At 41.3% G+C, this 27,375-nt stretch overlaps 1 protein-coding gene across 2 annotated transcripts in view; it reads right to left on the minus strand.

The window, feature by feature from the left end:
* Stx18 (syntaxin 18) overlaps positions 1-22,983 on the minus strand; it is a 92,034-nt gene extending 69,051 nt beyond the window's left edge. The window contains exon 1 of one of the 2 annotated variants that reach the window (XM_003464348.5): positions 22,725-22,983. In XM_003464348.5, the coding sequence (XP_003464396.1) occupies positions 22,725-22,892 (168 nt within the window). In that variant the 5' untranslated portion in view covers positions 22,893-22,983. The remainder of the gene's footprint in view (positions 1-22,724) is intronic. The other variant, XM_023562657.2, reaches the window with a different exon arrangement.
* Between the last annotated feature and the right edge of the window lie 4,392 nt (positions 22,984-27,375).

Consider the following 27,375-nt stretch of genomic DNA (forward strand, 5'->3'; position numbering starts at 1 on the left):
AGCCATAGTCAAGAAAATTTGATAATTTTACTGATACGTTTTATAAGATATATAAGTGGGATCTACTTATAACTGATTTGTCACAAAACCAAATTTCTGAAATAGAGATAATCTTACATATTTATTTATTTACTAATTTATTTTTGAGACAGTTTTACTATGTAGTTCAGGCTGGCCTTGCACTCACTATGTAGCCCAGGTAGATCTCAAACTCACAATAATCTTCCTGCCTCAGCCTCTCAAGTGCTGGGATTATAGGTGTGTGCCACCATGTTTGGCTAATCTTGTGTTTTTAAACACACTAATTTAAGTAGAAAAAACATTTTGCGGAGATAAATGTGCATATCACTATTCACATGACCAAACTATCACCACTTTGTATACAAGTGTTGCTATAAAATACTGCAAATATAATGACCTCACATGAACTAAGAAAGCCACTCTTAAAAAGAAATTATTATAAATGTGTCAGATCTTCATACAAAATGAACCACTGCCCCAATTTTATATTTCACATGTATATGGATTTTTTATAAGTTTGCTCAGCACACCTGTATTAAATGACTAGAAGTACAGAATGCCCTGTAATGCTGTAGAAAATCACTAACGATTTCCACTCTTGCTCTCCACTGGGCTCATGCTCAACCCAAGATAATATCACAATAAGGCATTTGTACAGAAAACACGACACAAGTTTGGCCTTATGATTGTGCTGTTTTTTGCTCTCTTCATAAACTGTACATAAACCGAGCGCAACAAACCAGTTGACGTGGTAAACCTGCCACGGGAGGAGTTTCTTTAAGTCCAGGAAATTTATTTGTATATGTAAATGTGAGTTTCACAAGACCAGTTACTAAAAATGATGTCTTAATGTGCCCAACTACCATAAGAGAACATGAAGGATTAAAAAATCATATGCTAAAACAAATTTCTTTCTTCCTTCCTCACTCCCTCCTCCTCTTCCTTCCTTCCTTAATTTCATTTCCAAAGTCAGAGAAAACATACCTTAAAAGATTACAATGAATTTGACAGCTATGAATCTGCATCAATTCCCAGGTTCCCTGGTTTATTATTTCATAGTTGTCTGTATCTATACACACGTGTGCTCTATTCTATAACACTAATGATCTAAATAACTGCAAGCTTAAAATCATGAAACTGACTATAAGAAACAAAAGAAGGCCTAGAAAGATTTCTTCTTAGCTTTCTCAAGAAAGGCCTTTCCCTTTTAAAATAATTTACATGATGTTTTATGGTCGTTTTAGAAGAGAATTATAGTAAATGGCACTCCAAGTGGGTTGTGTGAACCCACAAACCACTCCTCATAAAAACTGCTGTAATTTTCCAGGACAGAACAATAAATTATTTTACATAAGCCAATGCTAAATCACAGTGTGACCACAGTAACAAACACATTATTTTTGTAAAATTAAGCATGATAAAGCTGACAAAAAGATGACAAAGAAAATTCTGGAGTTCTCTCCATGTCCTCAGTACACATTTACAGACATTCCATTTCTTAAGTAGCTTGAAATACAGGTGTTAGTCTAGTACCCACAGTTTTATATGTAATTCATCAACGTTCAGTAAAAGAATAAGTAATTTCAACGGTGGCACAAATAAGACAATCAACCTAACTAAAATGATTGGCACTTTTGTTTCTATCAAATATGAAGCTTTATGGAAGATTCTAATGAAATTGTCCAGGGATGTATTTGCCATTTCAGACCAGTAGGGACCAATTAAGGGTCTCCATTTCCAAAGGTGCCAATGAATAGTTAACAGAATTAACACCCTGAGAACAAAAGAAAAAATAATGTATTTCCTTCTCTGGAAGAGAACTGAATTCTCTATCTATGAAACAGCTGAGAAGAGCCAAGCACTATCTAGAGAAAAAGTGATGACCAAATGAGATTTTAAAAGATCAAAGTACATAGTTCTAGTGGTATGAATGTTTAATCAACATCTTCCCTGAAAATCTCCCCACTTTTGTTGGAATTATTAGGCATTAACATTGAAAACCAATTCTAAAACCGTGCTTTCCTAACTCGAGGGTGGAAGGAATTGCAATATCAGCCTGATACAGAAAATAAAGCCTGCCTAACACAATTCCCTGTAGCCGATGGCAACAGCTTATTGCTAAGTCAAGCATAAGACTGGAATTAGAATCCATGAAGCAAGCCAAAATATTGATAAATGAATATCATCTACAGAGAGCCATCTTATGATGCAGTAGTAATGGTAAATGAAAAAGCGTTTCTACTTAAATCTGTTAATAATTACAAATTCTGGTTAAAGAGAACTATTCAAAATATTTGCAACATTCCTCTGTGCAAACTAAACACTGGAAGAAAATTGGAATGAAATAATATAAAACTTAGAAACAAGCTAACAAACAGTAACAAAATTTACTGCTATGCAGATTTTTAAATTAAAAGTAGGTGACTATTTTTAGAAAAACAGATTATACTGAACTTATGTAGTATTTTTGCACACAGCTCGAAGTTCCCGACTCTTTCCAACAGGATGCCGTTAATTAGCATTTCAAATTTCCAAGAGACTATGGCAATGATTCAATTAAATCTGCTAAGATATACTCAAAAAGTTGCTCTTTCCTTCCAACATACACACATAATATAAAGTACTAAGAGTAATTCTATAACAGGGAGCTAAAAAACAAAGGATGAAGACTGGAAATGTATACTTGTCAAATCCTTTCGTATAACACACTTTAAAAACTTTTGCTTTTAAATTAGACTTTGAGAAATTATTCATGCTATCAGATATAAGAAACCAATAACGTTTAAGCAATATGCCACTAAATATAAATCCATTGCTCTCAGATTTAAATACAATTTTGTATCACAAAATACATCATTATATTTGTTTAGAAAGCCTAGCTAGTTTTTGCATTTGTGAAAATACCGCCCATATACTTAAGGCCCCAAACCAGAGTTTCCCAAATGGAATCTGTAGGAAAAAAAAAAAAAAAAAAAAAACACTGTTTCCCAAAAGAAGACTGTGCAAACAATGTATAGGTCCAAAATAAACACCTCTCCAAAGCAACAAAGCGTTTCCAGGTTAATCAAATACTTCTTCTTAGTGAAATACACCTTTCAGAGAACATGTGATGCTCACATGTCTAAGATTTACAACTAAAATGATCTCTAAATTTAAATTTAAATTTTAAAAATTCATCAGTCCAAACTCGATGTACAACTTATTTAGTCTTGCAAACAGGTTTTCAGAATCTTTGAAAACAGAAAATATCTTTTTAACGCATTCCACAGTCTGAGCTGACTCCTCCTCCATTTAGGCGAAGCTTACCACCCACTAACCCACCCTTCGACTCTACCCATCCCACCGCTCTTACTAGACTTTAGCCTAGGAGAACTCAAAGGTCTGTCTATGGCCAAATCCGCATAAGTAGAAAGAATTTACTGAGTCTCCTTTTACTCCCTAGCCTGGTTTCCTCCAGGTCCCTGCCCTGACATTTCTTTGGCCCCACAGCGTTGGGTACAGGCTGATCTGCATGGCTGGCTACACAGGCATATTATGAAGCCTTTACAATTGACCACACAAACACAATACCACAATGTGGGTCAACGTGTGCACTCAAATGCCAAAGCGAAGCTTGTATGTAAGGAAACTACAGACATAAATCTGCAAGGGTAGAATTCCACTCAATGATCCTAAAATTATTTCAAGGAATCAGTCTTCAAGAATGCATCATGAAATCAGAAGAGCCCAACTAAGCTTGGGGGCCGGAGAAAGAAAGAAAAAGAAAAGCTTTACCAGAGGCTGTGCAGGTTTCACCAGTCATTATATCATTGAGCGGACTCAAACTACAGATGAAGTTAGATACAGAAGACTGTAGAAGGGGTATTTAAAATTATTAACTGATCAAAAATTTGTAGTTGTCATTAAAAAAATACAACTTCAGTTCAGAAAGAAGAATATCCCCAGGAACATACACATCTGTTTAATATTACAAGCCAACTGTCAACATCCTAAGTGAAGTTTTAATTTAATATTTTTTCTTTCTTGATGTTTTACCTTTAATCAATGCCTCATGAGAGTATCAACTTTCTATAAGAAACTGTTAAATATAAAGAAATGTTATTGTAGCATGTTTATAAAATCATAGTTCGAGAACTTTTTATTTTTCCAAAGCCTGACCACAACTTAATTATCTGCAGGACATTCCAGGCTCACAATTGCAAGCTCCAGTTCCCAAGCAATTTTAAACAATATCTACTGTACAGGACAGAGGGTACACAAAGACCGCAACATGGTTTTACTTCCAAAGTCAGCATTAGGCCTTTTAGACATGGTTTTTATTTTCATTAAACAATATTTGTTTCCTCACTAATCATTAAATGGTTTTCATCACTATCGCCCGCTTTCTTTTCACATGTCAGTTGTTAGCATCAGTGTTTGTGTTCATAATAAATAAAAAGTGACCCACCCAGTTATTTAAAATTGAACACACACGTTGTCTGGCTCATGAGTGTCAGGGATTCAGCGATGGACTCACACTGTTGTATTTTAATCTAGAGGCAAAAAAAAAAAACTCTTAATGGAATAACAGTCTACAATACTCTCCTTAAATCAGATTTGCGCTCTGAGCCTGCTTATGTCACTGGGGGCACACAGACCTAATCAGTGGTCCAAGACATGTCCTTGGGAAAATGGAAGAGGAAGAAGAGGAGACAGTAAGTTCATGTTCCCAGCCATAACAGAGAGGAGTGAAAACATTGCCAGTTTCTACAAACAGATGAGGAAGAAGCAGCCCGATTAAAAGGAGTCAGGCAGAAACGGACTAGGATCCAGGGGCTGACTAACAGCGTTCCAGCACCTTAGGAACGACTCTGAGAAGGAAGGAAGACATGGATGGAGGGAGGAGAAGAAAGAAGTAAACAGGAAAGGAAAGTTGTATGCTATGAAGTTATTAGGATCAATTTAAAAACATGTGAAATGTGGAAAAAACTAAGAGGTACAATCAATAGCTAGTAAAAATAAATAATGCAATTAATAATCTGGAAAACTATAAAGAAGGCAGATACCTACAAGGCTGCAGTGGCATCACAAGTTTTCAGAAGAGCAAATTAAGTTTAAACAACCTAATTCTGGACTTGGATTAAGCGGCCCTGGATGTGTGAGCACAGAGAGACAGAAAGGAATGCAAAAATGTAGGCAGCTCATGCATCAAGTGCTTACTTTCTCCAAAATGAGGTATTACTGTCTTCCCGTGATACTGAACAAGAATTTGCTCAGTTCACTCACCAGGAGATACAGGCCAGAGTCCACTATGCCACAAAGCATTCCAGTGACATTAGTGTTGCCCAACAGGACACAGACATTAACTTCTCTAGAGCTGCTTCCTCCAGCTTCTTACCCTCTGCTGACCTCTCAAATGTTCTTTCCCCAAGAACTACTTTAAGACCTGCTTTACTTCTCTGGTGAAATTGCCCTTGAGCAACCTCACTCTCCTTGGGTTTCAACCACTATGACTCGCTGATGTCTCCCCAATTCACATTCCCAGGATGGCAACCTTTTCTGTTGTCCAATTCTGGCTTTACAACTACCTAAGAAACACGTGTCCCTTGACGTTCAGCAGGCACCTCAAAGCTTAACCACCACATCGTCACCTACAATTCATACCTCCACGTCATCTATAGCCGCTGACTTTTGCTTCTCACATCCATCAAGTCTCAAACATACCTTCAGTCTCTGTTCCTGGGGTCACCAGCTTAGCTCAAGTCCTCTCTCAGCCATGGCTGACTTGTCTCTGAATCAGCTCACTTGGTCACTCTCCTTCCCACTTCTGTGGAGTCCACCAATGGCAACAGAATGACTTCTTAAAATACAAGGCTGTTCATGCCAGTCCCTGCTGAAAGCTTTCTGTGTCACCATGGCCTTCCAAATAATGCTATTCCTTTCTCATTCTAGGAGAATCCTGTTTTGCCCTTCTAGGCTCAGCTGAAAATCCACTTCTCTCGTGCACCCTCCCCTTTATCACCCATCCTGAGTTCTTCACACCCACGTGGGTCCAACTTTAATAGCAACACTTATACAACGCATTTACGTTGCCTTTAAATCTGTCTTTCCTAGACTGACTTTCTCAGTCACAGACTATCTCACTTATGTTTGTATGCCCAGTGCTAAGCTGTATGCCAGGCACAGAATGGATGTTCAAAAAACAGTGAGTGCTTACAAGTGAGACAATGAAGAATTCATTCTCAGAGATAGTCTCAGTTCCACATAATATTAGTACCCTCTCAAAAGCAGAGTAAGGGGGCACAGGTGTGAACATAGCAGATGCCTCTTTCCAGTCGACCATGTGCACTGGAGCACTCCTCTGGGGTTTGGAGCTCCCCAGTGCCCCTTGGAAGTCCCTTCCCCAATATCCAGCCATGTGCACTTGATAGAAGGGATATGTTACCTCCACTGGAGAGAGCGCTTCTCTGGGGACCTCGCTAAGTGGAACATCCTGAATCTGGGCCAGTGAGAATGACTTAACCCCAAAATTTGGGTGGGTCCACAAGGAAAAAGCCTCTCCTCCTCAGGGGTGGGTAATGTGGGAACATGGGCTTTGCAAGAGCCAGTTTTTCGGCTAGCACAAAGCAGGACCTCCTTAGGGCAGATATCAACACTCTGACTGGTAGAACAGAGGGAAAAGAAAACCCAGGTCTTTGTTGACAGCGTTTGGTCCATCAAGTCCAGCCATGCTGGAGGTAAAGAGCACCAGTGGACTCTTCAGTCTCAATCAATATAAATCAATAAATTCCTTTGATTATTTAGACTAACTTGCATTGGGGTTTCTGTAGCTTGTAACCTTGAGTCCTGATAAAGCAGGTTAGGGTTGGGGGAAGAAAAGCAAGCTACACATTTGAAGAAATGCATAGGAAAAAGGAACAAACACAGACAGAGAGAGAATAGACAGCAAGCTAAGCTGATAGGAGATGAGGGGGCAAAAAATGCCAACAGCACATGCCAAACCCAAAACGGAGAACGAGATTCCTGGTGCGAGAAGAAATACTGCCATTCCAGACAGCATCGGTCAGGCCCTTTAAGGGTGTCCTGTGTACATTTATGAAAAGAATAAAGTTTTATAAAGAGTTACAGAAAGAAATTAAAAAATAACGAATGCTTCTTTTTAAAAGGGTTAGAGGGAAAAAAAGACTTTGGGATAATTTAATCTGGAGAAAGCAAGTCCTCGAGGCAATTTAACTTGTTGAAGGGTTATTTATAAGAGGTGACTAAACAGCTGCTCTCCAATTTCACAGGGAAAAGAATGAGAGGAAATTGATTTAAATTTCAGTTTGAAGCTGAAGTGCTCGAGGGAGGACTGTTGATGAAAAGGCCAAATGAGAACTGGGTTTTTACAGGTTTTAGAAGACGGAAAGTCGTCTATGTTGATTCTTTTAGGTCAAACAACTAAACAAATATTCATTTATTCCGACACCACGTGACGAAACCCTTCCTGGGCAGCCCTTCCACTAGGCCCGGGTGGTACCAAGATGAATGAGATATGCCAGTGCCTGTCCTGCTAAAGGCCACACCGCTGGATCCAAGAGCCATTGTGTGGGCAAAAACAAACACCAGCAAGGAGTCTGACACACTCCCTGTTTTCTAAAGCCCTTACTTGCCCCAGAGTGATAATATCTCGTGGGAGACAGTGCAGTAGACTTTTCTAGTAACGCCTAGAAAGTCAAGCCACACGGAATCATTAAATATCACAAACTCCACACAAAGGGAGTCAGTGGTCACATGCAGCTCCTTAATGCGCCATTCAGGCAGCAGACAGTATGAACTCAGAAGGGCACTAGCATGGGCTGGAAGGTGCTTTCCAGGGTCAGAAGAATCTGTGGACCTGAAGGACTACTGGCAGATCAGACAAAGGAAACCGCACCAGCAGGACCAGGGACAAACAGCCTGGTCCGGGGTGAAAGGATGAGGGCACTGTGCAGTTTCACACTGACAAGGTGGGTAGTCCTGCCTCACGGAGACCTCTGTACATCACCCCAGTAAGGGAGAGTGCTCTTCTGGGACATGCGCACTGCCAGAGGCTCTGGGGCCAAGGCAGGGGAAGAAAGCAACGTTTCCTGCAGCACAGCCTGGCTGAGGAGCGGGGTGTGTGTGTGTGTGTGAAGTGCCTGTCCCCTGCACCTGGTCACTTCCTGGGCAGGACATGCCAGAGACAGGCAGAGGTCTGAGTCTCAGACACCTGCAAAAGTGGTTGTCAATACAGAGGAGCCGGCTGCTGGGATCTTACTTACACAAGCTCAACAACATCAAAATATAAAAATGGAAACAGAAAGCAATCCTCCCACCCACTCCACGTGCACCACGGGGGACGGTTCCACTGCCAGTCGGCCTGTGGAGAAGTACAGAGGTTTGCCTGCACAGACTGAACTGTGCCAAGCAATGACTAGTAAGACAGATTTCTAAAAAATAGTTTTTTTCTGACTGAAATGTTTCCAGATTTCATCTTTTAACCTAACTGAGATATATTCACAGATTTCCAATCACTTACACACAGACAGGTATTTAGAAGCTTTCAGAAAATTCAGCACCTCTCCTTGATATCTCTTTTTTTCCTTCCTTCCCTTAATTTAATTTTCATTTAACTTCCTCTTGTCACTGCTTGCTTACATATCCCGGCCTGTATCTGGAGTCAATTAGGGATAGAAAGTACCCCACCACGCCTTCATCTGGGGACCCATTTATATGTATTTTCTTATTTCAAGAGCTAGAGCTAAAAGCCTGTAACTCCAGCAGCTTCCAACCAACCATCACATTCTATGCTTCTCTACAGAGCTAAGAAGATGACATTAAACTGCACATACTGCAGTAAGATTTCCTTTCTATCTGTATAAAGATGGATTGTGCTTTGGGAATTCACTTATAAAAATGGCAGTGTGTATAATAAACGCTTAATAAAAATAACATTTTAAAATCTTTTTACTATTTAAAATTAAGCATAATTTCCTTATTACTTAAATGAAATCCCTTAGAGTTGAAGTATTTAACTAGTCTTTTTCACATCAAGTACTCATTATATAATTCCCTTGTAATACTAGGTACATAAACTGTCCATTGACAGAATAAAAACACACATTTCCACTAAAACAAAAACTGGAGGACACAGTAGTTTGATTCAGAATCTGATAATGGGTTACAGATTCCATTTCAGTTCAGATTTATAGTTCAGATTTATATGCCGCAGAACCATTTACCACCTCTAACCTTTCAGATCACACTTAGAGAGAAGCATGAACTGCCACACCACTGAAAAAAAATGTGTTTGAGCCCCGACACTTGACTTCCTCTACTGCAGTGAAGAATCAGAAATGGAGGGAGAGCAATGTGTCTCATTCAAAAACCATCCCAAGCAGAAATGCAGAGGTGAATGGTCCAAGTCCAAAGTTCTGGCCTTGGGGAAGATTTTCGTTGGTCACTGTCTTTGGGGGTCATCCCTGAATGGGCTACAGTGAAGCCCTGTCCATTGCTGCCCACAGGCTGCCTGAAGTACACAGCAGGGAACCCCTAGGGCTGGTGGGCATCCCTAATCCAGTGTGGGCAGCTGATGCAAAGGCTCTTATCCACTTGGCAAACCTACCCTCTCTTCCAGCCCTCCCATCTTGTTCTACTGGAGCCTCCCACCACTGAACCCCACCAAAAGCCAAAGAGCAAGAAAGCCTCCCCTGTAATCCGTAAGGATCAGCTTTCTAGGGTAAGACCAGGCCACAAGGTCAGAGTGAACCAAGGGCCAAGGGGTGCCACCCAGCACACCCCACTGTCAACTTCTCATACCCGTTGCCGCTACGCTGGGTTGGTCTCAGAACACCTCCACCCATGCCTCCCCATCCCGTGGTGTCTCTGTCAGTGCTTCCAGCCTGCCTCTCCTCTGTCATCCCCACATGTGGAAAACGTGTGGTCTGCAGAGCTGCGAAAACAGCGTCTTTTCTGTGAAGCCCCCTCAGCCTTGCCCAAAAGCAATCTCTCTACCCTCTGAAGTCCCACAGTTCCACTTCCGAAGATTTCAGCTATTACTTCTGAGTATGTCTTAGACATATGAGTTTTCGTGACATGGGGATTTTTAGATACTGTTGAATTGTAAGTTTCCCATTAGATTATAAATACATGAAAACAGAGAGTTTTTTGGTTGTCTCTTATTTTTTGCTTCATTTCCAGGGCTAAAAAAGAGTGCACAGTCAACAGTAGATGCTCAAAGAACATGTACTAACATTACTTCGATGGCGGTCTCATTCATCCTTCTACGCCACAGGGACTAACAAGCCTGCTTTACTCCTTGGTGGGCCCGAAAAGACAAAGAGGTAATGATAAAGTAGCTGCCGTTTCATGAGTACCTACAAAGGACCAGATGCAACACCGGCAGCCTCACAGATGCCTTTCACAAAGCCCCACCACAAGGCTGAAAGGTGGTTAGCGGACTGCACCCCCGAGACTGGGGCCCTCTATTCGGGTGCTCAGTATCTCTCACGGCAAGGACCTCACAGAAGGAAGCGGCCTTGCCCATGTGAGGCCTTTCCCTGGGGGAAGGCCATTTGGCCAATGTAATAGTTAAAAGACCTGGCCCTTTGCTTCAACTGGACAGTTACAAAAAGCTATCTTGACCCCAAAGCTCTCTTGAGTGTCCTAAGGGCAGAAGGAAATTACACTTCTTCAAATGTCTCTAATCCATAAAGTGGGTCTCTTTTCTTCTCATGACTTTATGAACTAAAACACAAAGCTTTTTTCCTTTTCCTCAAAAGCAGACTTCAATATTACCAATTGTATTGTCTCTAGATAACTGTTGGTAAAGGAGAAAGACAGAACAAAACAAAAATTTGGTTTGAAGGCAAAAAGGGAGGCAGTGCTCAGTAGTAGCACTACTGTTCCCCAATCTAGTCAAGGATTTCAACCACAAATCACCAGAGGTCTGGGCCATAAGAAGAGCAAAATAAGACAGATAGCAGGAAACAGGCTGATAGATCTTTGCAAAGGGCAGGGGAACAAGAGACAGAGGGAGGGCAGGGAAAGGAGAGGAAAAGAGAAAGACATGTCACATACAGGCACGCACTCTCCACAGGGAATACCGTCACTAAGTACAGCAAACACATGCTAATAGAAACAAAGCAGAATGCCACACGGAGTTACTCCACAGCACTGCTGGCACGGCCCTCGCCACGAGCCTGCAAGGGCAGCCAGCGATCTGCAGAGTGCAGTGCACACTCAGCCCTGCACACCTCCCAGCGCAGGACATCACGGGAGGTGACTCACACCTCGGTTTCTTTGTGGATAAAGGGACCCAACTTGCAAGGACAATCAAACGAACTATAAAACTATTAAACATGGGGCCAGGCAGAAAAGGCATTCTACAAGTGGTAACTATTATTCTCCTTTATTATTTTTTAGAATGACAACCAGAAAGCTAAGACATCAATGCAACATTTGTGGATGATTTTCTTGTTAGGTTAAGAAAAGTCTGAATTGAACAATCTAGCCAAGTTACAGGAAAATTACTCCCTTTACAAAAGGCTTTACCACAGACTTCCTTTAAGTAGGGCCCCTCTTCACTGTGCATTTAATATATAATTAGATTCTGCTTATTCGTGACATTTTTCTAATCAAAAGCTATTAATTCTTCCCCAGTTTCTACCAGAACAAGTTAAAAACTGGTCTGCCAGGAGTTTTGCTTATTCTGTTTTGCTTTTCATCTCAAAAGTAGTATGTGATCATTAAAGAAATTTTGGGTGACAGAAACAGAAAAAAAATCACCTGTCACCCCATCACTTAAACACAGGCATGGCTGACATTCTGGTGTATCCCCTTCTGGTCCGCATCTCCAGGCTGGAGGTTTCCAGTTCTGCAGACATAGTTTTCATAGTGCCTGGTATTGGCATCTATTTTTTTTAGTGTAATATGATAATGTAAACAACTCCCTTTGTGTCACAGCGTGCTCTCTGGTTTGCCTCAGTGACCTGACCACTTCTCTAACCTGAGGGTAATGCTATGGCGGTCCCCTGCAAAGGGCAGGGTATGAAAGCCACCAGCACGGTCATCAGTCATTGCTACCACTATCATTAACACTGCAGCTACAACTTTTATCTTACTCCTGGAAGCTACGTCAGCATTTTTTATTTTCTTGAGTTTTGCTTTTATAATTAAATCATTAGCAGATTTAGAAATTTATTTTAATGTGTAGATAGTATGAGGTAAGGATGTAAAACAACCCATTTTTAGCTCAAAGTACTAATTTTGTCCAAATCATTGCTAAATAAACTTACTTTTCTGACTTACAAAATTTATGTACATACACACACACCTGGCCTTCTAAGTTTTAATGAACAACTCATATATGCATATATTTATTATCTTTTGGCTTTAAAATATTTTGATATCTGCTAAGACTGGTGCCCCTCCATGCCTAACAGATACAGCCTTCCTCCAGCCTTTTTCAAAAATCAACTCATTCCTATCGTGCATATTTTTAAAGATAAATTTCACAATGACTTTCAGATTCCCCTCAGAAAAGCTCCCCTGGAAGTTTGATTAAGGCTGTATTAAAGTTACGAATTAAGAATAACCTATACCTTTGTGACATTTTTTTCTTCCCTTAAAAATATGTTTCTGCTTCTTTAAAACATATATATTTATCTACAAAATTCTACTTTTTTTACAACCTGGATATTTATATGTATTTTTAAGGTTATTACTAGAAATCTTTCTTGTAAATACTCCACTGTTACCATTCTTTAAGAGGTCACTGAATAGAGCCAGGCTCGTCACTGATGTTTGTGTGGTTAAGAAAGCTCCTGAAGTCTTCTGCCACGGGCTGCAAAACACCACCCTAACTCATTTCACAGTGCTGATCAACAGGCGCCTGCAGTGCAAAAGGCCACTGTCCTGTCTGTCACCACAGAGCCCCACACTCTGCTAGCCCCTACCCGCCTGCAGCTCTTCAGATCTCTGCTCCCAGGCGCCAGCGCCTGACAGTCTACCCCATGGCCACTATTCCGTACTCACCTGGCACCCACAATAACTTTTAATATGTTCAATATTTTCAAATACTTAGTTCTTGTAGATGTAGTGAGCACAGTCTTTGTACTGTTTTCTCTGCAGTTGCTGGGTTTATCTCCCAGAGCAGATCTCTGACTTCTCCTCAGCTATGCTCGCTTGCATCTGATCACTGGCTGGAGCTTTATCTCCTGTTCTTTGATTTGCCTGATTTTGAGCTGGACTGAGTTTTGAGTGTAGCTCAGCAAAGGAGTCTCTATCTAGCACACTTTATCCCCAGTGCCCTGTGGAAAGGGGGGAAGTGAACAGCGGTAGCAGCAGCAATGGGTATTCACCATCTCCAGCAATAAAGTGAAAACAAGTGTGAGGGGCACAGCAGTATCATCTGGCAGGAACCACGCCCAGCCATCAAACAGTGACATTCAGCACACTGAGGACAGCAACAGAACTGGTGGGGCAGACATAATGTACACCAAAAGGTTTTGCAAGATGATAAAATGAAACCAATTAAGAGGATGAAAATGAGAAGACAGCAAAAGAAGCTAGATTATTCAAAAAGCAAAAAGGGAGAAAAAAAGAACTGAAGCCCTAAAAACAGAGACTAGAGTTTAACTATCAGGAGAGATGAAGAATAACAAAATAGCAGGCGTGGTGGCTCACGCCTGTAATCCTAGCACTTGGGAGGCTGAGGCAGGAGGATTCTTGCAAGTTCAAGACCAACCTAGGCTACAAAGTGAGCTTAAGGCCAGCCTGAACAGGCATAGAAAGACCCTGCCTCAAAAGACAAATATATATATATATATATATATAACAGGAAAGAAATCTATCCAACCATCTTAACCAAGGATCAAACAAAGGTCACAACCTCTTGGAACATATGTTTTTGATGAGACCAGACCCACAATCACAGAAGGCATTTCCTGTATCCTCCACTGTCCACTATACAATGCTTGATCCACTAGAAGGGCTCTCTTCTGTGAGGCCTACAAAAAAGTGGGATCCTCAGGCCCTGATACAGCACTGTGCATTGTGTCAAAATCCACTAATTATCTCCAAAGTAGTAACAGGGAAACCACACTGTGAAACTCAGTTAGAAATACAATCAGCACTTTGCAACAATGTGGCATTATCATGGCTTGTATCTAGATGTCCCCCTACCTCCAAAGCCCTATGCATTCACAGGTGAAGCTTTTAAAAACCTACATATAAAAATCAAGAGATTTTCTATACACCACTAATGAACCTGCTGAGAAAGAAACCAGGCAAACAATTTCATCCCTAACAATGTCAGTAAATAAATAAATAAAGAGCTAGGAATAAATTTGAGCAAGTAAGTAAAAGACCTCTACAGTTAAAATTGTAGAACACTGAAGAAAGGAACTAAAGAAAATACTACAACATAGAAAATCTCCCAGGTTCACAGATTAGCAGAACTAATATTGTTTAAATGCTGGCAGTGATCAGCAGATTCAATACACTTGCCACCCGAGTATCAATGACTAAACCAGTTGCAGTGGTACATGCTGTTATAACCCTAGCACTTGGGAGGCTAAAGCAAGAGGGTGACAAATGCAAGGTTAGCTTGAGCTACATTGAGATCTTATCTCAGAAACCAAACCAAGGAGTCAAAACCAGTGACACTCATCACAAAACTAGAAAAGTTACCCTAAAATTCATATGGAAGCACTGAAGACCATAGAATATCTTAAGTGTCCTGAGAAAAACAAGTAAAGCTGGAAGTATCATACTCTCCAATTTCAAATATATGACAAGAGCCATAATAACAAGAACAGCATGGTACAGGCATAGAACTAGACACAGAGACCAATGGAATAGAATACAGAACACAGAAATAAACCCATATTGCTGCAACTATATGATTCTTGACATAAAGTGCCCAAAGTATACACTGGGGATAGCCTCTTTAACAAATGGTGTTGGAAAAACTAGACATCCATAATGTAGAAGATTTAAAGTACATTCCTACTGCTCACCCCGTGTAAAAATCAACTCACAATGAATCAAAGACCTAAATTTAAGACCTGAAACACTGAAACTGATAGAAGAAAACATAAGAGAAACACTTCAAGGTATAGGCACAGCAATAACTTCCTGTACAGGAATCCAAAAGCCTGGGTAATAATACCAAAGTTGACAAATGGGCTTGCATCAAATCAAAAAGTTTCTGCACAGCGAAGTAAACAGAGTGAAGACACAGCCTACAGAATGAGAGAATATATTTGGCAGCTACTTTTCCAACAGAGGACTAATATCCAAAATAGATAAAGAAGGGGCTGGGGATTTAGCTCAGCGGCATAAGCGCCTGCCTTGCAAGCAGGCATTCGTGAGTTCGATCCCTGGTACCGATAAAAACAAAAAAGACAAAAAAAAAAAAAAATATATCAGAACCCAAAATAGATAAAGAATTAAAAAACACCAAAAGAGCAAACAATCCAATCAATGAACAGACAAATGAACATAAGCAGAACAGAAACTTTGCAAAAGAAGTGCAAATGGTCAAAAATCACAAGAAAAATGAAATGTTTGAAATCTTTAGCCTTTAAGGAAATGTAAATTAAAACTATATTTAGATTCAGTCTCACCCCAGTCAGAAGAGCAATCATCAAGAAAAAAAATCCAGCAAATGCTAGCGAAGACGTGAGGAAATACAACTCTTATAAACTGTAGCTGGAAATGGAAATTAGTAGGGCTGTTATGGAAATCAACACAGAGGTTCCTCTAAAACCTAAGAATACAATTGCCATCCAATCTAGCTATGCTACTCCGCAGTATGTACCAAAAGGATTAATCAGCATACTATATAGTTTCCTCATACTTAAGTTTATCAAGACACAATGCATAACAGCTAAAGTTCTGGAATCTGCCTAGATAATCCACCGATAGATGAATGGATAAAGAAAATGTGGCACATATACTCAAGAGAGTATTACTCAGCCATAAAGAAGAATTAAATTATGTCATCTGCAGGAAAATGCATGCAACTGGAGATCATCATTTTAAGTAAAATACGCAGACTCCTACACATGACTCAAGAGGGAACAAGAATGACAACATACATGGGAAGAAGGGCACTGTTAGAGAAGGGCAAAAAGCTCAGGCAGGGACAGGAGGGGACATTAGGAGAGTTACAGCCAAAGCAGATTTTATAAGTGTGTGGTGCATGTATGAAAATGCCACAACGAAACCCACACTAATAATAATGTCTGGAGAATTACACATTCAAACTGTCACAATGGATATTTCCGGCCAGTAGTACTAACTGGGAACTTTATTTTCATCCTTATTCTGTTTAACGTACACTTAGTACTTTTAAAATCAGGTTTAAAAAGTGTATCCTGCTGATAATAGTCCATTAAGAGTATATAATTGCTATTAAATACATTTACAAAAACACATCAAATGCCAACTTTGAAAAACTCACTTTTTGATCTAGACAAAAAATTCTAAGAACTGGATATAGGGACTCAGGGAAATATAAGGCAATGGGCAATTACCAATGCAAAGGTGCATTAAAAATACTATATACTGGGAACTTTAGAAAAAGCACAAACTATGACACTATCCTCCTAAAGGTCCTTCAGGGTCACTTTGTCAAAGCATCATATTAAATGAAAACACTGGGACTCAGAGAGGTTATGCAGCTCTTCACATGATTAATTATTAACCAAAAGGATTAATAATTTAAAACTCATACTTTTAAATTCTTTTCTCAATAAAGATACACTGTTACCTGTAGCCTTGGCTTCCAAGGATAGAATCTGTTGCAGGGGAAGATCTCCAAAAAAAAGTGAGTGTTCATTTTACCAGCTTTTGGCCACTTGACTATAAACTGGGTAGAAATGTGTGAAAACTGTAAAAACAACCTCTTTATTAAAATAGCTCACGAACTTCATGAGAAGAACATTTGGACAAATGAGCATATGGTAAGCTGTGATCAGTGGGAGGTGGCACACTCTAGTATTTCCAAGAGTTCTCGAGACAGACAGCCAGAAAGAGAAGTATTACCGCTTTTAGCTGTGCTACCCGCTTTGCATATGTAAGTTACTGGGCTCATTCAACACACCATACTTTCATTCCTCTGGCTTATTCATTTTCTCATAAGGCAAATTTTGAAGATGTCTATTCTACAGTCAGTTTTAACCCTAATGTGCTTCAAACATGAATCTTCTGTATACTAAGCTGTAATTATTTGTAGACCTCATTCATACTTTACCCATAGAGGGAGCCCATATAGATTTCCATATAACAAGAAATCTCATTCATAGTTCAGTCAATATTACACAATCATAACAATATTTTATTTGTACCCCCAAAAGGAAAATTAAGAGAGACCAGGTTAATAAAGTCCATGAAAGAATTCCTGACCTATAGCAGAAGCTCAATGATTGATTTTCCAAAATTTGTATCCTCCTGAGTATTCATCATAGTGTTCAAAATAAAATGACAAACTTGAACAGTCATCCCTCTGAATCTTCAAGGGATTGGTTCCAGGACTCCAAGAATACCAATATCCAGATTCTCAAGTCCACTATATGAAATGGCATGATATCTGAATAGAACCCATGTTCTGAATCACTCTGCATATTTTAAATCTAAGTATCTTAAACATTTACAATACCTAACACAGAGAATGCTATTAAATGGTTGTCATATAGTTTAAGAAATAACGGCAAAGAAAAAGATCTGTACATATTCAGAGTAGATGCAAGGGACTGTTTGCAAGGTGAGGGCTCCTTTTCAATCCCGGGTTGGTTGAGTCTGCAGACGCAGAACCTGCCAGTATGGAGGGCCATGGGTGCTTCAACCTACAAGTTACTACAAGCTTGCTGACAGCTGCCCTGACAGATAGTTCCATTCTCAGTATGTCAAACAATCCCTGGGCAATCCTTGGACATGTCAGTAAAAATGTCACACTGACCGTGTCAGCAACCCAACTCAAGTCAGTGCTTGACAACCTGCCAATTAGAGAAAGTAGCCCACTCTAGATTCTTTTTGGAATGGGGTGGGGGGTGGGGAGAGGAATCAACTGATTATCCATGAGAACCATGCTTCTATACCATATGATATAAGCTTTACCAACAAGAGGAATTTCTTTCAAGAATGAAGAAAGTACAGCCGAGAAGAAAAGCATCCATGATCCAGTCACTCCCAAAGCCCACCTATATACATAGGAAGCTTGGCAGGGGCAGCTAGCTGTAAGCGAATGCTGTGGATAAGCAAAACAAACACGACCACATTCTGATAAAACTTTATGGACAAAAACATGCACTGGGCTGGATTTTGCCTGCAGGCCAAGTGTTTTCCCCTCCTCTACACCAATCCAGAGCAGTCTCAGGTTCCAGCACTCAGACCCTCACCCCGATCTCCTCCAATAAACAGCTCTTATCACACCGCTTTTGCCTCTGCTCTCGCAACCACCCCAGTGCGTGCATCCCTGCCTTGACTCACACTCTGCTCTTTGCAGGAATGTGACCATTCCCCCTCCTAGATCCAGTGAAATGAATTCTCCTTCTTCAAAGCATAATCTGAGTACTCCTTTCTCTCTAAGGTTTTTGTTAACTCTACACCAATTTATCAGTATTTACAAAGAGCCGGGATATATGTCTCAGTTTTTTGTGCCCTCACAATGCATGACACATGTCAGAGGTCCAGCGCTTAATGAATAATGAAATACATTAAATACCGAATAAGTGTAATTTCAAAATCTGCAATCTTCATAAGTCCTGCACAAAATTCAGAAGTGCAGTCCACACAAAGCTCTCACTATTAACATCACAAAAAGTTTCAGCACTGAGCTTTGCAAACAATGTACACTCGGTTCTTACAATCCATAAAAACATATCATCGTGAACCTGATGAAGCCCTGGTGTGCATTAATTCGGTGGTTTGTATAGTTAAATTTGAGCCCTGTGGTGGGTTTCCAAAGGGCTCCTCAAGAAGGGGCAAAGGTAGTGGAAGCGTGGGCTGGCTAGTGAACGTCTCTTCCCAGTCCCCCACCTGAGCGTCGTAAGTGCAAACAGGACTTCTGCTCTACCACTGGTTCTGTCTGGACCTTTGCAAGAGGTTTTCAATCATTCCTTCACGTATTTTCTTTCTTCCTTTCACAAGCAAGGTAGCTAAGTGATTTGAAGACTAAAACTTGGAGGCATTGAAGAACATGAGGGGGCAAAGAGTGAAAAGGAACAATGATTACCGGTATGGCTTCTTATACTATGTACATAGTGTTATAAGATCCTAATAATTAGCTTTTGAGTCTAGTAGACTAGTATTGTGTCCATTTTATAGAAGTGGAAAGTGAGCCTCTGATAACAGTGTGCTCAAATTCACCCACATCTAAGTAGCAAAACTCACAGTTGAACCCAAGCCCTAGTTCTCTTTCTAATCCCATAGTCCTCATTGGTCTTACAACTCAAGTAAGGTAACTAACCAAGCTCCCACTACAAATGGCATATTTATCATAACTTGAAATTGTCCAAATAATATAAATTCACCCCAAAATATGAAATGCCATTGCTATCAGTTTGTAATTTAATGAGTTGCATGCATTTCAGTCACATTTGCTAACATAAATTTAGCAAAACTGGACACAAAAGTTAAATATTTAAAAGAATGATGCAAAAAAAAAAAAAACAGCCTTGGGAGGGAGAGATCTAGATTCAACACAATTTTATTAAACAATGTAACATCTACAGCAACTCATTCAGATAGACATCTGGTATTGGCCACATGTTTTGTCTAAAATGAAGAACAAAAGGGAAATTAAACTAGGTAAAATATATCCTAGAAAAGACAGTAACAATTCAAACAAAACATTTAACAAGGGACATTACTATAACTTGCAACATTTCCTTGGCTCTGACAAACAAGGTGTTATGGGTTGTATCTAGATCCCCTCCTACCCCACAAAGCCTCAATGCAGTCATAGGGGGAACTTTTCGAAGGAGGCTGGATCTAGGGTGTGTGATGCTGCATCAAAGATATGACGCTGATTGATTTTCAGTGTGCTATTAGGATTAAGGTTGGGAGTGCCACCCATCCTGAGGGCAGGGAGCCTTGATAAAATACAGGAGGCAGAAAAAACCATCACTGGTCACCTGCAGCTTGCTGCCTTCTGCCTGCCTGCTCTGTGATGCCACCCTGCCGTGGGGCCAGCCAAGTATGGACTAAAACCTCTACAAACTGTGATTAAAATAAACTGTTCCTCCAAGTTTGGGCACTGGGTATTTTGTCTCCGCAACAAGAAAAGTAACTAAGACATGGGCTAAACTGAAATGAGAAAATGTGCTTCTAGTATTGCCAACACGTAAGGAATCCCGGCCAAATGAAATGTCAGACTTTGTGGCAAAAGCATGGGAAAGCCATCGCTGACTCTCTGTTCTAATTCTCACAAGGAAAGAAAGGAAATGGGGAGCAGCTGCAAGAAGAGATAACACACAAAGAAGCTGCAGGGTTGAGTCAAAATTCCTCCCCATGTCAAGAGGGGCTGCAGCTCCACACAACATCCATGTCCCTATTTAGTCACACGGCAAAGCCTTGACAGCCTCCTGAATCATTAAACAGCAGAACTGGGACTCAGTGACAAGCAGTTTAATCTAACAGATACACAGTTTTTCTCAAACACTTTAGACAAGTAGTTACCCTTTTGTAATGACCTCCAAGGACAGGGAACTCAGCAGCCCAGAGTCTTGCTACGATCATGAGGCCTGCTACTTCAAAACAGCCTAAACCGGTTTGCTTGCCAACCAAATCTTGCTTCTCATTGCTACCATCCTCAAATCCCTATCCTTGAGCTCAACCCCAAATGGGCATAGTGTTAATAAATCAATGATTCCCAAAATGGCCCTCCAAAAACCAACTGTGACTTTCATACCAAGGTTTCTATAAAAGGAAGTTCAGCTTGGACCAAACTGAGGTTACAAAAAAAGGAAATTCATAATATTCTTTTCTCGTATTTCCACCTAAGATCTCTTTTTGATTATATACATATATATATACATACAAATATATAAATATGTGATGCAGTTTTGTAAAACTCTTCTGTTTGATAAAAAAAAAGGGGATCATTTTACAGGTAAACTGAGGTGGAAGCACTGGCTTTATTAACCAGCATAATTACAGCTGCAGGGTTGACACAACAATGGAATTTCTTGAGCTTTTCTAGTCCTTCCACAAACCACGGGACATCTGCCTACAAGGGAGAGTTCAAAATTCATGCTACACAAGGACCTGCAAGAGCTCCCAGGGCCTCACATTTCACTCCTGCTTTGCTGAGTGTCTCCCACTCCAGCCAGCCAGAAGTTTCCTAAACCAATTTAATTCAGACTGCTATCCACTTTTGTGCATACTAATCTCTTAGCCTGAGATGGCCCTCTCCATTTTATCCAGACTAGAACCATCGAGTCATCTTCCAGGATTTATTGCAGGCATCTTGACTGCTATAAAGCCTTTCCAGACCCTCAGCTAGAAATGACTACATTTTTCTTTGTACTCTACACATCACCCGAGAGGCTTGATGAATTACTTTCATTTATTTCTTTCTCCTCCACCAATAATTTCACATTGTGTTATGATAAGACCATAACAATTAAAAGGTGGGTACTTAAATAGATGTTTATCAGTGGACTGTTTTTGTCTGATTCCCTTTCAGGTGCTTGAATATTCTCTGCAAATAGCTATTTATTAATTCATCCATACATATATTCATTCAAAAATATGAGTGTCTAAAAAGTGCCAGTCATTGTACTGTGTGTCCAGCAGAAGTAGATTTACTGTGAAGCTAATTAATGAAGCTTAAACCTCAGGAGATCCTCACTTCAGTCTTATGAAGTTCTGAACCTTTTTTTCTGTATTTGATTTTGTACCTCCATTTCTTAAGAAGAGGTGACTGACCTGTGTAAGCTTTATGCCCCACAGAAATTACTACTCTTAGTGCCTAAGACACAAAAATATGGCAGGCAAACATCTCTGTCCCTCATGGCTTCACGTGCTTAGGGTGGCAAACAGACAACCATATTTGTTCGTTCATTCGTGAATAACGGTTTACCAAGCAATGCTATGAGTCATGTGAAGCCAATACTGCCTTGGCCTTCAGGAAGAGATGAACCAAAGCCTGATGTCTTCATGGAACTAAAAGCAATTTAGGGGATTTTAATGCACGCAATGTGAAAAGTTATCTTCAACCCGCTGCACAAGTACTCAGTGCCCTATTTTGCCTGGGAAGGCAAAAGGAAGGGAGAGTTCAGGGGAATCTGGATTCTGAGCTCAAGGTTGACGTGAAGCGGGCACACAAGTGAACCGAAAGCACAAAGGTAGTGCAGTCAGCGACGCGACAGTAAGTAAGAGGCTGGGTTATCCCGGGGCCAAGTCTGCAGCGACCACGGCAAAGTCACTGCCTAACAAAGTAACCCATGAACTTTGCGGAAGAGTTCCGAGCGCCTCCTTCCCATCAGAAGAAATCTGCGTTCCACTTTCCCAACACGCGTCCCCCTTCCTCAAAATAAACCTCTCCCGTTTCCTAGTCAGCTGCTGGCTCTGAGGCCAAATCCGGGGCTCCCTCCTCTTAGACGACGTCCTTCATTCACACCATGCTCACGGCCAGGGTCTCGTGTGGGGCCCGGGGTGCGGGTCGCGGACCCGCCCCACTCGCTAGCACCCCGTTCCCATAGCAACCAGCTCACCACTTCTCGGGCCCGGCTGGAGAAGTCGCCCTTGGGCCGGGGGCTCCGGCGGAACAGCTCGTCGCGATTGCCATCGACTCCGCCACCCACCGCCACGCCCAGCACCTTGTTCCGTGTCTTCACAGTCTTGACACTAGCCCGAAACAGCAGAGTGATGTCCACCGCCATAGCGACCAGTCGCCACAGCCCCACACTTTGCCGGCTCACGTCAGCAGCCGGCGACCGCGGCGCGGACCCAGCGCCGGAGGACTGTTCTGTCTGAGCACACCTCCGCCTGGCAGCGGCGGAAGGAGAAGAAAGGTTCCGGCCTTTGCCAAGGTACCGCAGTAAGAGAAAAAGGTTCCGCCTTCGGCCAGCTTGTGGGGCGCCCTTTTCTTCCCCTAGCAAACCTCGGCCCACAGCAAACCACACGCGAGCTCCTGTGTACCTGGGGACAGGAGGACAGAACGACGACAGGCTTGCTCCCTTGCTCCTGCTCTCACTCAGACTGGGCCGGGGCGCTTGGTGGCAGGGATGAGGAGGCCACCACTCTTCACCTTGGACTTCGAGGACTCTCCTTGAGGAGGACGAGGACAGTGGACGCGGCCCATCTGGATTCCCCAAACGTGATGAACAGAACCAGAGGCCAGAGGCCTTCATTTCTGACCTCAGCGACTCCTGCAAAGGGAAGCCGGCTTTTTCCTCGGAGTTCACCAAGGGCTCCATCAGAAGGCGCATGTGTGAAGTGTCCTCACGGGGCCTGCCGGCTAGTGAGTGCTCAGTGAGTGTTAGTTTCCTTTGATAAATGTGATCTTTATCGGTCTTATTAGTGCTTAGCGTGGAGAAGAGCCCGAGAAGGTGTCTCGGAGCACAGCGAGGTTAGGGCAGGAATAGGAATTTATCAGATGCTGACAAATGTGGAAACCACGTTGCTCTATTGTTCGGCGTTTGTTTTTTCAAATGTACCAGCTTGAGCCATAATTATTTAAATTGACTACAAGTCAGCAACGAGGCTTTTCTGCATTTTTTGGATCGTGCTTCAGTTTTGAGTCAGAATCGTATCGAGACCAAGTTTTCACCGACCACACACACACACACACACACACACACACACACTTTTTTTTTTTTTTTTTTGTTAAAGAGACATAACTATAATGGTAATAGAACAGTGGTCAGCGAGATAAAAAGTTACTTTCGAAACTTTTTTCGCACTAAGATGCAATTTGCCTCTTCACTCTCAGTTTCTTTTGTGTTGTGTGGTTGAGTTTTCCAGAGACTGATTTTACAACAGACTAAATGTGAAGCAGCTGTCTTCTATTAAGCTTGACTTACAAGAGACAAAACAATATAAATGTCATTCTTCTTACCAGTTTTGGTGATGTTTGGGAAAATGTATTTTTTATAAAAATATGTCATTGATGCTATTATGCACGTACTAGACTTACAGAATACTTATCCGTGTTTATTTTTAAATAATAGATACTTCTCAGCTTTTTGTTTTATTTCAATATGGTAAGTACTGATAAGTAAAATCCATATAAACAAAAATTATTTAGGGTCTTGAGTAACTTTTTTCAAGTATAAAGCAATTCTGAGATCAGAATTTGAGAACCACTGTGTTAAAAAAAATAAACTTATGAGAAATACAGTATTGCCTCAGTTCATGAATTTAATTCTTTTACGGAATCATGGAAAGAACTAACTTTGTGAACATAGACTGCAGATGTTAAATATATTCATATATCAGAAAGGAGGAAGGTTGAAAATTCAGATTGTAACCATTTCATCTTCTCTGCATGAGGAATGTACATTTCCATACAGCTTTCTTCTACCTTGCTTGGAGGATAAGAGAAAGAGAAACAAATTACAAAACCCCTACTATGGATTCTTTGTTTTATGGGTTTGTTAATGAGTCTGGGGCTATCAAAGTAAGGCAGAGACAGAGTAGGAGGAGAGTTAAATTGCTGAGCATAATGAAGTGACAGAATTGCATTAGGTGAAAGGAGAAGCCAGAACCTAAAGAGGGCCCAGAAAAGTAGAAAGTGGATAGTTGAAAGAGATTTTGAGTGGGAAAGAGGCTGAGCTACACAGAGACTCTTGTGAATGGTGTTGGGTGCAATGGAGTTTTGGAATAGAAAACCAAGGTCAAACATCTTAAAATTTTCTGTACAAATCTGTAAGAACAGAAGATTGTGCAGTTGAGATCCAAACGAACTCAGAACATCAGACTGTAAAGCCACAAGTGACCACAAGTACATAAAACCCCTAGAAAAGTCACAAGGAAAGGTCTTTTCCCCTCACCTGAGGTTTATTTAATCCTACTTTGGATTTCTCCTACGTTTGAAATAATAATAAACCAAACTTTGGCCCCTCGAGCTCCATGTCCACATCCAGATTCCTAGAACCAGTTAACATATTGGGAAAACAGGTCTTTGCAGATTTAATCAAAGGTCTTGTAATGAGCAGATGACCCTGGGTCACCTATGCAGGCCCTAAATCCAGTAACAGTGTCATTTTAAGAGATACACAGATAACAGAGCTTCTCAGAAAGATACTGTCAGCTGTACAGAAATGCTGACAGCCACCAGAAGCTGAAAGAGGCAAAAGAGGAGTCTCCCTCTGGAGCTTCTGAAGGAAGTATGTCTCTACCTGCACTTTGATCTCAGACTTCTGCCATCCAGGACTGTGAGAAATAAATTTCTGTTTTTTAAAGTCACAAAGTTTGTTGTCGTCTGTTCTTGTAATCCTGGGGAACTAATATGTACAACAATTGTCTTCCCTCCCTATCTTTCTCTGTTACCTCATTCCCATTTTCTTTTTTTTTCCTAGTCAGCATTTTCTTGGTCTGTTTCCTACAAATTGATGGTCTCCTGGTCCTCTCTTCCTGTTTGGCCGTTGATTCCCTCCAGATAACCCACCTCCAACTGCCTGGGTCTGTATCTTTGATAGTGATGAATTCCTAGCCTTGTGTTCTTTTGTTGCCCCATCTCTTTTTTGCTGTCCTCACCACCTCCTGGGAGGATCGCATCTGACAATGTCCTCATTCTCCAAAGAAGGAGGCACACTAGATGCCCTGAATCCAGCCAGAAAAAATGTCAAGAAGGACTCTTCATCAGGTTTGCAGTGAAGAGAGTGTCCAGTGGCCACAGGCACGTGATACATGCTTTCCTCTCAACAGTGACTTAGAGAGAGTGGAGGTATTCGCCTCGTTTCTAGGTGTTCTCCTAAAGACTGGGAAAGGGTGTGCAAGTTCGCAGGTTCTGGCAGCAGCTTGTAACATCTGGCGTGTCTTTGTCAGTCTGGGAAGGCATTCCACTCTGAAAAGTTCAAAGAAGTGTGCAGGAAGAAAGGAGACCCCTGCCACTTAGTCAATCCACTTTGCAGATCAAGAAACAACATCCCTTCAGAATGGTGTGATTAGTAAGCAGTCAAAACCCAAGGAAGCAGCATGTGCAAGAGAATATAGAGCCACTCATCAAGAGTCTCAACACAGGGACAAACAGGTTCTGGACTCACAAGTGTTCTTTTGTGAACCTGTGTCTGTATGACTAAGATTCAAGAGATAGAGTATGAAAGAGCAAAATCGGTGGGACATTATATGTGTGAATTCCGCCAGTCATCTCAGGTGATCACCACAAGGACATTGACTTAGGAAATTGTCTTAAGACATTTGATTTGTTGATTGTCACATGGGCAGACAAATCGTGTGTGCATTCTCAGTGAGACACCAAAGTTAACTAACTGGTTCTCAGTGCTTAGTGTTTCCTGCTGTCAGCAATGGTCTTGGGAAAGAGCAACCCACTTCTGTTTCCCCAAGAGTTTCCTGTAATCTGCTCCAAATACATCTTCAGGTGTGCCAAACTCAGTGAGAGCAGAGGCTCAGTCACATGCGCATAGCTCAGAGCACCCTGAGGGCCTCGCTCTAAGGACAGCTGCCTCGCATAGGAAAGGCTCTCTGGAGTTGGGACTCATGACTGGCACCGCTTACTCTACAGGGTGGTCCTCAACTCTCTTTCTTGTCACTGAGACATGACACCAAGCACCCACAACTTTAAAAAGAGGTTTGTTTTGCCTCACAGTGTATAGAGGTTTCAGTCCACAGTGAGTTAGCTCCAAGGTACAAGGGCACGGTGGAAGGGCTAGGCAGAGGAGAGCTGCTCATCTCAGGGCATCCAGGAAACAGAGACAAGGGAAGACCCAGGAAGGGAAATAATCCCAGATCACGCCCCCAGTGACTGCCTCTTCCAGTCAGACTGCACCTCCTAACAACCAGCTGTAAGCCCCATAATCCAATCACCATCCAAAGGACCACCTGAGTGCATGAGGCCCTTAGGGGACATCTAGGTATGAACCATAACACTTTCCAAATGTTCAAGGAGAAGGTCGCACAGATGTGGACACTAATGGAAGGCTTCAGAAGACATGCCCCATCCTGGATGTGGCCTGTAGCCCTTGGACACCAAGAGACCAAGCCAGCTTTGGGTTGATCACACATCCACTTTTCTCTTTGGACATGGGTGACTTCAAGTTTTTTGTTTTGTTTTTTTTTTTTTTTTACCTGAGAAACTTCTACAGGGTACCTAAGTGACATTGATCAGATCTTTGAGTACTTTCTAGTTAAAAGGGAAATCTAGGAAACAATTATAAGAAGATAACTAATAAAGAGGGGGGA

The sequence above is a fragment of the Cavia porcellus genome, unplaced genomic scaffold (genome assembly GCF_034190915.1).
Source record: "Cavia porcellus strain 051 isolate PalLab524CR breed Dunkin Hartley unplaced genomic scaffold, mCavPor4.1 scaffold_18, whole genome shotgun sequence".
Classification (NCBI taxonomy): domain Eukaryota; kingdom Metazoa; phylum Chordata; class Mammalia; order Rodentia; family Caviidae; genus Cavia; species Cavia porcellus.